At 39.9% G+C, this 10,423-nt stretch overlaps 1 protein-coding gene across 1 annotated transcript in view; it reads left to right on the top strand.

Annotated features, from left to right (window-relative positions):
• The first annotated feature begins 240 nt into the window (after positions 1-240).
• abi3bpa (ABI family, member 3 (NESH) binding protein a) overlaps positions 241-10,423 on the top strand; it is a 31,061-nt gene continuing 20,878 nt past the window's right edge. The window contains exons 1-4 of the mRNA XM_017309061.1: positions 241-531; positions 9,094-9,273; positions 9,408-9,476; positions 9,618-9,750. Of these exons, the coding sequence (XP_017164550.1) occupies positions 432-531; positions 9,094-9,273; positions 9,408-9,476; positions 9,618-9,750 (482 nt within the window). The 5' untranslated portion in view covers positions 241-431. The remainder of the gene's footprint in view (positions 532-9,093; positions 9,274-9,407; positions 9,477-9,617; positions 9,751-10,423) is intronic.

The raw sequence follows: 10,423 nt of genomic DNA, 5'->3' as shown, positions 1-10,423 counted from the left end.
ACAAATGTGACACAACTATYGATGTACTGAGCAACATGTACAATGATAAACCAGCTTTCTCAACTTCCAGTAATCACACTCTGAATCAAAGAAATATAACCGTAGATGGCACATGATGTGTGGCAAGCAACAAAATTAATAAGAAAAGAGGGAGAGAAGAGGAGATARGAGTTGTGAGGACAGTGGGTGTGTCTTGTTTTGCACGTTCCCTCCCTCCATCACAGAGTTATAGATGGAGCAGAAGCAGCCTGCAGCATCCACACCTCCYGGTCCTGAGAGYGCCACTCGTACCGAGAGCATCCAAAGAACTCAGTAAAGCCACCTGGATTCCTGCGGCTGAAGCGTAAACTTCTCACAGCGTCTGTCTTTTGGAGKCAACCCCTGATCTCATTCGCATCGCCGCAGGCCGTTTCCACCAGAGACTGATAAAGATGCCGCGGCAGCACTCACACTGCTTTCTGCTCCTTTTCCTTACGGCTTTCCTCATCGGGACGGCTCTGTCTCTTCCATCAACTTCCCACAGGCGCAGGGGTGAGTGAGAGCCACACTGGTTTCGTCATGTGACTCATCTGCATCGGGGGACGCACACGATGTGATGAATTTGATGTGTTTGTCTTGGTTCTCATGAACTTGTTGAGCAGTAAATGTCCATCTGCTGCCTAAGACGAATGCAAAAGGAATCAGTTTTTCTCATGAGTGGGTTGGTAACATCTCTGTACCACTTAAGAGGATTTAAGACTGCATAAGATGTAWAGTAGGATAAGCTGGGAAAATAGCATAACTTAAATATGCAGAAATATTTATGATGTTTGCAAACATTAAAGGTATGCACAGAGAAATAAATTATAATTTCAATGTAAACATTACATGGAGCCATATTTAGATGAGCAAAATGATCTGTTTGTAAGTCATGCATAGTTGTTGGATTGTCTTCTTCCCAAACCAAAACCCCCCAAAAAAGTGGATTTGATTCAGTGTTTTGATTCTCTTAAATGTTGCCAAACTCAATTTCCGAAGGAGAAACTATTTAAAGTATGTAATTAAACCACTTTGATCAAAGTATTATTACAGTATATTTTGGACAGTTGAATCTAATTTATCCACTTTCTTTTATCCCGTATAGAAATCAGAGTGAAATAGTTTCCATGTTAGTGGTCAATTGACATGTGAAACAAACTAKTTTGATTGCTTTTGTTGGAACAAATCTCACCCATGTTTGCATCTTAGGTTTGTTTTGTTTCATAATAATTTTTAAAACTGTAATCTTTATTGTGAGCTGATTTTTTCTACAATGAAATAAACCTGACAGGAAGAAAAAAATAGTTTCAACAAAGTAAAAATAACCATGACTGAGCGATTTTTAACACATCCATTTGAAGTTGATCAAAGTGTGTTTGAACTTGTATTACATTTCCCAGGATTACAAATAAAAGGTGTCATGGCCGCTTTTCAAAACGAGAAAGACAATAGAACATACAATACACATAAAGTGTGTTGATCTTCATAAAATCAAGATATTTCCACAKAAATGTACCTGCTTTACTGAACTCCCCTGATTGGTCACAGCGCCAATTAAAAAGCTTAAAACAACAAGTGAGCTTAAGGAACAAATACTTTATGGTAACAAATACTGAAGTCGGGTCTGGCAAGAAACAAAGGATAAAAATGGCTACTGCTACAYATGGTGGATGATCTGGAACGCTATGGGTTTTGCTTCTTTGCTAAAACCTATGCAATGCTACACATAGTGGTTTGAAACTTTGAAATATCATGAGGCTTTTAGACAGAAATCTTGTGTCCTCTTCTAGAAAACAGGTAAAACTGGTCAGAGGATCAAAACAGAAGTAGATCGCCAGACACACACCCTGTCTCATTGCCATCTCGGTCCCAGAGCTAAAAGTTGGAGACATCCTCTGAGGCGAGTTGAAGAGAGGAGAGCATAAAACAGGATGAGGAGTCAGGATGATTTAGCAAGATTGTGCAAAGAGGAATAATCAAACGTCCTCCTGTCTGTACACTCCCACCTCGATAAGCATTACAGAGGAAGACTAAGTGCTAGCTGTCCTGCTGGGAAGAGGGAGTCATAGAAGATATGGGTGCTAATAATTCACACTTGTAAATAAAAGTGCCCAAACTACTGGCTGATCTCAGAGGTGTTAGTATTTTCGGAAGGCGACGACATAGCTGTGGGTAAATATGATTAATCTGTGTTTGACAAATAAAGGCTTTTTCGGTTTTTATGTTCTATTTACTTTATTTTACATGCAGGTAATTTAAGTAAGTTAAGAAGTTTTTTTTTTTTTTGCAGTAGTTGGAAAAGGAACCCAAGCATGAAACATAAGAACATCAAAAGTGCATTACAGCTTATTAAACCTTCTCGGCCTGATTAGGATTCTTGCCACATTCTTGGAAAGGAGATGAAGTTTCCACAAATGTTTTCCATATTGTCTCATTGTCCTCTTACTGTAGTTTTTCGGCTCTCACATGTGAATTCTTGGGATAATGATTTCCATTTCCAGCTCTGTTCTCTGCAGCCCTTTAAAGGCATTATTGGCAGTAAGWCTGATTCTAGCTGAGGTGGTACAAAGCAGTCAGAACAGCTGACTAAAGTTTGCTGGTGTTTTTTCTGGCTGCTGGACTCAAGAAGCTTTTTTTGTGTTGCTGCTCTCTGACCAGAGTCAAACGTCTTTGCCTTTGAATCTAACAATAAAAAAAAGAACATTATTGTTAAAGTATTGTGAATTTTGAGATGCATAGCACTGATGCCTTGCAGCAAGGCGGTCCTGRGTTTGAATCTGGGTTTGCTTGTCCTCTCTGTGTGAATGTATCAGTTCTCTCTGGGTACTCYGGCTTCCTCCCACAGTCCAAAAACATGTTAGGCTGACTGGTTTCTCTTTGTCATCTAATCTAAATGTACATGCCAGTTACAGTACTTAGAATAATAAATAATTTTTTACAAAATAGTGAAACAAACTTGAAGAAGAAACACTTTAAATCTCACAATTTCTTCATTATGTTACAGCTCAATCCACTATAAAAGAGAGTCCACTATGAAAAGCACCCCATGATGTTATCTTTGCACTTCTCTAGCTCATGATGCAGCCCCCACCATGTTTCTCTGGAGGCATGCCAAATAAACCCTTCAAAACCAGTACTTATAGTAGGACAGGTATATAGGCGACTGCAGCTGAATGTGACGAGTTTGTCTGAACGTTGTGGGTTCAGTTCCAGATTCCTGCTGCCATTGAGCAAGGTATTTGTCATCAATTTGCCTATCGAGCTGCATGTCAGTGTACAAATGTGTTTGTGAGCGCAAATGGGTGAATATGTAAAGCACTGAGTGGCCAGATACCTAGAGAAGGACTATAAATCTGGTGAAAATGTCTTTGTTCTTCATCCAGTGAAGTAATATTAGAATTTGTATAAAAATATGAGTAGCATAAATTGAAAATAATATTTTTCAAGTAGAATTAAAACGAACAGAGCTATGAAGAAACTGCTCCTTGGCGTAATTATTTTTCAGAAAGTTACTCAAGGAAATGCAATCAKTTACCACACAACACCTCTGAAGCATCACTGTGATTTCCATGGCTTTATTTAAGTAGTTTAAACACATATCTGCATCTTAATGAGTTTCTTCACCTGTAAAAAGTTAAATRAAAATCTCAATATTTGTGAATGTGAACAACAAAGCATCAGTCTAGTTGATTAAATCAAGATAATTGCGCAGGTGGGAATTTGTGTCYGTCCCCCTTTACTTTAAGACCCCTAAATCAAATCAAATTGGCACTAGTAACACAAGTGCACTTTTTAAGTAATTTAGTCCAAGCATAAATAGATCTGTTATAACACCACACATCCTTTTAAACACACTATGCCTACAGTGAAACATGGTGGTGGCTGCATCATGCTGTGGGGTGCGTTCAAAGAGGACTCTCCCTGTCCGCTATGATTGAGATGTCGCATAAGGAAGAATGGCTAAATCGTGTCTAAATTTCCTTAAGCTTGCCCTGCACGTCTATGTACACAAAATCTCAGCAAAATATGTTTAAGGGTCTGGTTTTATGGTGAAAGAATGTAAAAAAAAAAATTCTTTTTGCAGAGTATGACTGACACAGTTTAGCACAAAATACAGTCCACAAATTACAGAGTCATGCCAGACAAAGCAGAATCTCTTGTCATCACCAGACTAATAAAGTGGTGAGTCTGGCATGAGRGATGAAAGCAYGAGATTCATTATTCGGAAAGTTGAGGCGGGATCAGGTCAAAGGTACGATGACACATGTAGGGCAGCGGAGACGGAGTGAGGAAGGAGAAGGATAAAGCAGCCATACGAGGGAAAGAAGAAACAGCTGCTGCTCATACAGCTGAGTCTGACACTGAGGTGGTGATGTAGTGTGAGAGAGGAGAGACCCACATGGGAGCAGCATGACTGCTTGGGGTAAAATATGAAAATCCAAGGCACGACTTGCTGCAGCCAGGATTTTAAGGCGATGCCCGCATCCAGGCCCAGATATGTGATTATTGATGGATGTGGCCAGAGAGACGTGTGCCGAGCTACAGGAGATATTCTTAGCGCTGAATTACACCCGTCTCCAGTTATTCCCATTAGAGCTTATGTAGGTCAGGTCTCATGTCGTTAAATCACCCGCTAACTTATTTCAAAACCTCCCCCGTCTGACTGATGTGAGGTTCTRAGGGATTTTCCCTCTTCATTTCCTTAACTGGACGGAACCGCTGCACCAAACAACACAAACATCTGTCTTTATCTTCACAGCGAGGAGATCCAAGTTTTCCTTCACCTCCTCACTTCCAACACAGAAACCTGAGTCTGTGCGGTGCTGAGGCGCGTCTCTCCACGACTGAACCCCGCAGTTAAATAAAGGCTGGGTACAAACGTGTATCTACAAAACTTTTCTGATTTTTTCAAGTCAACCACAAACATTRACGTATTCAATTGGAATTTTCTGCGGACCAACACAAAATGACATATGTTTCTACTTATAAAGTAGAACAAATGCTGCCACCATCAACATAAAGATAGTTTTTTTTTCAGAGTGCAACTTTTTTTTTTCCATCAGAAATAACATTTTGCATTTTTAGTATTTAGCACACCTGAGTCAATACAACCCTTTTTTGCAGGTACAGCTGTAGGTTTTATTGAACGTGCCAATAACACATCAGACTAAAACTTTTAGGGTTTTGTCCCCAGACGATAAACAAAAAAAAGTTCAGTTTTTAGCTTAGGCTCTGTTTATTAAAATATATTAGGCTCAGTGAGATTGGGTAGGTAACATCCTTKAATATTAGCTTTCAAATCTTGCCACAGATCCCCAGTTGTATTTATGTTTGGACTTTGACTGGGCCATTGTAACACTTGAATGTTCTTTGCCAGATCTAACTCTGCTGGAAAATGAACCTCTGCTCCATTTTCCTTAACTTATCTCCATCAAACCTCCCATCAGGTCTGATGAATTTCCTTATCCAATCTCAAAATAAGCATTTATACATCATGATACTGCCACCACCATTTATTATGGTGAGATAATCATCAGTGAACTAATGTTCTCCATTAAACCTCTGAGATTTTCAACGCATTATTTTTCCTGCTGCCTCTCAGTTACATCCCATTTCGTAACTGAGAAATGGGATCTACTCTTTAAAATATCAGCATGCTATGTTGGCCGAAAGGCAAAGCTTTTGACAAGTTGTCACAGGACAGATCCAGCGTGTGTTTCTTCTGGATATCAGAATTAGTTTAAGTTTAGAATTARCTGGCAGTCTTTTCTCAGTGTGTCAATGGTTTTGAGTCTCTCATCCTAAGAGACAGTCCCGGTTGGGTTCCAAAGGAAAAAAAAAAACAAAAAACAAAATTGATGACTGTGGGGGAACGAATGAATTCAGTGTTGATAGGAAACAAACCATGATGGTGTTTTTCAAATCCAGGGCTTCCCCCTCTCTCGCTGTCGGTGCCTGAGCTGGCGTCCTGCAGCGTCTGGCACCGCCGCTAATGCAAAGTTCCACTATTTCATTCAGAGCTGCGGCCTGAGCCAAGGACGTGTGCTGAGGAGAGCACAGGCGCGGGTCCTCACCCAGGCAAACACCCCATTGTTTAAAGAGCGGAGGTTTTAGGCAGGCACTCGGGATTTCCACCRCAAAATAATAATAAAACAAGATCAAAACAAATAGAAACAGAAGGGATGGAAATACAATTAACAAAATACCTTTAAGTATAAAACTCACCATTTCACATCCAAGCCTTCCTGCGGGGTTATTGTTTTCCATGCGCCGCAGCCAGCTCTCGGTTATAACTCTCACCCCTTGTCAAATCCAGTTTGTCTCAGTGCTCGGGCTTTCAGCAGCACATCTGGTATGAAGTGACAGTTTTTCTATYGCAGGCAAAAAAGTGGCAAAGGAGACTTACTTTTTCTYGTTTTGTGCCAGTAATGATGGGGGATTCAGGTCAATTTATTGTCCATACTGAATGGAAGCGYGCACATAATGCTAAGGTGACTGTGTTGTTAGAAGTAACAGTCTGCTACTTGATWTTTCTGAATCGGAGTCTGGTTCATGTATTAACAAACATGAACCTGTACATGATGTTTTCAGTAAGGGCTCGTTTCATGCTCGGTCAAAACTTTATCAGCTGCAAACATTCAACCTGTTAGCGTTCCTGTGTCTCCAGAATGTTACCAAAAGCAACATTTTGTCCCKTGGAGGACGGTAGAGACATTATTGTCCTGCTGCAGTGGGAGTTGGGAGAGGCTGTTCTATAGATTATCAAGGAGGAGTTCTCAGATTTCATGTTCAAAGGTTCAAATCTGATTTCTAGATTGGGTTGATGTAAAACCTTCCTGCTTGTAGCTTTGCATTCTCTGCTTGATAATGCAGCTCATAGTTGTTTTGGCATTGGTCCCTGGTCTCCCCTGAGCTATGCCTCAGCTGAGTGGACTGGGCCCAGACTGACTGGCTGTTCAGTCACGATTTGTCTTCCAGACTTTGGGAATCTCTGATGCGCTGTGTGGTGTCTCCTGACTCTGCTTCTTCTGGCACATCTCACCTTCACATGATAGGAAAACATGTGTGGGATGTCTGACAGATTCAGTAGCTTCACCTGGTTTTGTTGCTTCCTCTCGCAGTCCAAAAACATTCATGTTAAAGTAATTGTTCTCCCTAAAGTCATGTGTTCATGGTGATCTGTCAAGTTTATGTCTCTGTTGTTGTATGTCATTACACGAATGCTGTGAAAATGGACGTCCCTTTACAGATTTCTTCAAACTAATTTCAATAACAGACAGAGATCATCTGAGCGAACACGAAAAGCCAAAAGGGCACTTTGTGAAAATCTAATATGGCCCCCTGCCGTTATTTTTCAGCGATTATTCTCACCAGCCAAACCCAGTCCTGATTTCTGCCAGACATTTAATATCAAGAAATCACCCATAAAGAACTTGTCTGGCAACGTGAAGTAGACTAAAACTTGCACATGATGCTCTGATCCAAAGAAATTCAAGATTCAAAGCCACAGTTTTCTGTCAGTCTTGAAAAGTAAATAAAATAAAATAAAATAAAAACATTTGTAATCCTTGAGGACTGAAGTGAACCACAGTAGAAGTCATCAGGGGGAAATGAAGAAGAACTAGAAAAGTTCTAAACCTCCCCAGGTGTGGCCAACCCTCCGAAAATTAACCTGGGAACTTATTGACGGGTTATCCAGCTGGATGAGTCGTTGATKCACTGAATCACTCGACCCACTTAAGATTACTGTTTATAACTGAATAATGCGAAGATTATTCAATGATTCAATGAACAAAAAAGACTTCAATCAGAGAGTTTGAGGGGGAAGCTGATACATACCAGAGAGGCCTGTCTCATTTTTCCCAAGTAACACCTCGGTGATCCCCGATATATTTGGGAAAATGTTTTATGTACTGATGAGGAAAMGTAARTGGAGCTTTTTGAAAGGTGTGTATCCTATTTCATTTGGAATAAAACTATTATTTTTCAAAGATAACATCATACAGAGACAGATACTGTTTTCCTGGACAGTTTTCTTTACCTGACGTAATATCCATTCTGCTCTCCAGAGTACTTATCATTTAATTGCCCTGACAAAGTGAACATAAAATAAGACTAAGTTTTTAGGTTTCCGTCCAGCTTAAATCCGTTCTCTAGTTCCTGTCATCGYCTGACATCTGTTAGCATATTCTTCTTATTTGTACTTTTTCTGAATAAGTCATTTTCAGCAGAAATGTGGTGTAATTCTGTTTCTGTCACCTCATGATATTTCATTCAGCTCTACATGAGAGTAACGCTTCCACTCTCACCTCATATTTTAAAAGCAAGTATTTATTTCTCCTTCAAGAAGATTTCATCRCACCAGTTTTACTCCCAAGCTCATCATCTGCATGTCTCGAGTTGTGATGGTGAAATCAGGATGATTTGATTTTAAAGTGAATATTGTTCTTTATCTCTACACGTAGCATGAATGATTGTCTTACTCTCTGAGGAATCTGGCAACATGAGCTCTTATTTCTTATGTACTTGCAGCTGCTTTGACTGTAAGTGATAAAATGCAGAAGAACTTAAGTTTTAAGAATATAACTTTAGAGCAGCTTCCTTCTCCTTGGTATTTATGTGTGTAGATTATTTGTGTGTATTGTGATTTTGGAAAATGCCCTGCCAGTTTGTGGAAAAATAAACCCCGTTAAAGTTAGCTAATAGTACAGCTATCTTGAAAGTTAATGGAAAGTTCCAGAAAAGGTCATGGAAAGTTTTGGAAAATCCATTTTACTRAAAAGCAGTTGGTAAGTTCTAAAAGTTATTTATACCTTCAGGGAAGTACCTMGTAGGAAAAAAGTGGGAAATTCTGTAAAGTTCTTGACTAAGTCAGAGAAAGTATCTGTTACCCTCTTGAAAGTATCCGGTAAATGTCTGAAATCTGTAAATTCAAGAAATGCACRGGGAGTATTGGTGGAATTTATCCCTCTGCCATGATATGTTGTTTTTATTGSTCATCCAATAGTTTTAGGTATATAAAAGGTTTGTCTTAAAGTGTCGATCTGATCAGTGGTTCCCCTCCTGCCTCAACAGTGAGACGTCAGAATATGAAAGTCCGCATCAGCGCCTCGGGAGACACCATCGTGATGAAGTTCCTGCATCCTAACACCGACACCAAGCTTGAGGGCTACATCCTGGGATATGGCAGCAGCATGTTCTCCAAACAGTTCATCCAGCTGCCTGAGAACGGACAGCCATACGAGACTGAGTTTGGTAAGACTGGAGGGGCGTTTGTCCACAGTCAAGTAATCTGCCTGGATTGTTTGACTGTAAGCTGAAAGAGTGAATTATGTTTGCGGAGCCTAAGAGCTCATYCACACCCAAACTCACATGTCCCTTGTGGTTAGATGCTGAACCAAAGTACCTTGTAGCTGTCCAGCCAATCCCAGCCAATGAGGTGAAAAAGCAGTGCAAAGGTTTGTGTTTTAAAACAACAACAACAACAACAACAACAACAACAAAAAAGAATCATCACCAAAACTACACAGCAAGATTTATTTCCAAGCTAAATCTGAGTGATTTAAGTATAAAAGTAAAATCCTGCTTTGTTTTTTCAGGTAAAGTGGAACTGCAAAAGCCTCTACATTTGGTCATCGGGTCTGTGACGCCCACCTCTGTCCTCCTCTCCTGGGGGATGCTGCTGAAAACACCCTTTGAAGGGAATGTCATGAATGACTGCTTAGAAGATGGGTGAGTGTAGATAACGTTTATTTTCTAAAACGCACCGTGACACGCAGACGCCTGCTCATAAACAGATGCACACAACACATAAATCCAACCAAAACTGGTCGTCTATTATATAATTTTTTTATAAAAATAATGCWTCAGTCTCAAAGGAAAAATTKATTTCTACAAAGTAGTGACAATTAAATAAAAAYATTTAACATAAAAAAAGTGACTGCACACATCACCTTCTGTTTTTTATTTTTTTGTAAAAATKTCAAGACGGTGAATGTGTTTTATAAGCACAGTAAACGGTTTAAAATCGACACTGTGTGGCTTCTAGAAAACCGGGCAGATAACTCTTAAATTGCATACCTCATGTGAGAGTTGTCCCTTTTTCCAAGGAAGAGGGAAAATAAACGTCTGCATATCTTCTACATCTTGACTTTCTCTTGGAATACTTTACCTGAACTTTATRAGTAATTTGGATGTGTTTGAGTGAAAACAATCCACAGAAAGTGTGATGGAGATGTCCTGGCCAGTTACAGTAAAAGACTCCCTGACGTCTCTCGGGTTACCTAGCATTGGATCCAGAGCAGCTGGGTGTTTGAGAGAGGAGTCCTCCCACACGACATGCAGCATGCGTAAAATATTTAGTCTAAAATTGGAAAAAGAAAACTGTACTTGTGTCATTCTCCTA

This window comes from Poecilia reticulata, linkage group LG2 (genome assembly GCF_000633615.1).
Source record: "Poecilia reticulata strain Guanapo linkage group LG2, Guppy_female_1.0+MT, whole genome shotgun sequence".
In the NCBI taxonomy this organism is placed as follows: domain Eukaryota; kingdom Metazoa; phylum Chordata; class Actinopteri; order Cyprinodontiformes; family Poeciliidae; genus Poecilia; species Poecilia reticulata.
The sequence above is the reverse complement of the archived record's forward strand: the minus strand, read 5'-3'. Positions and strand labels throughout refer to the sequence as shown.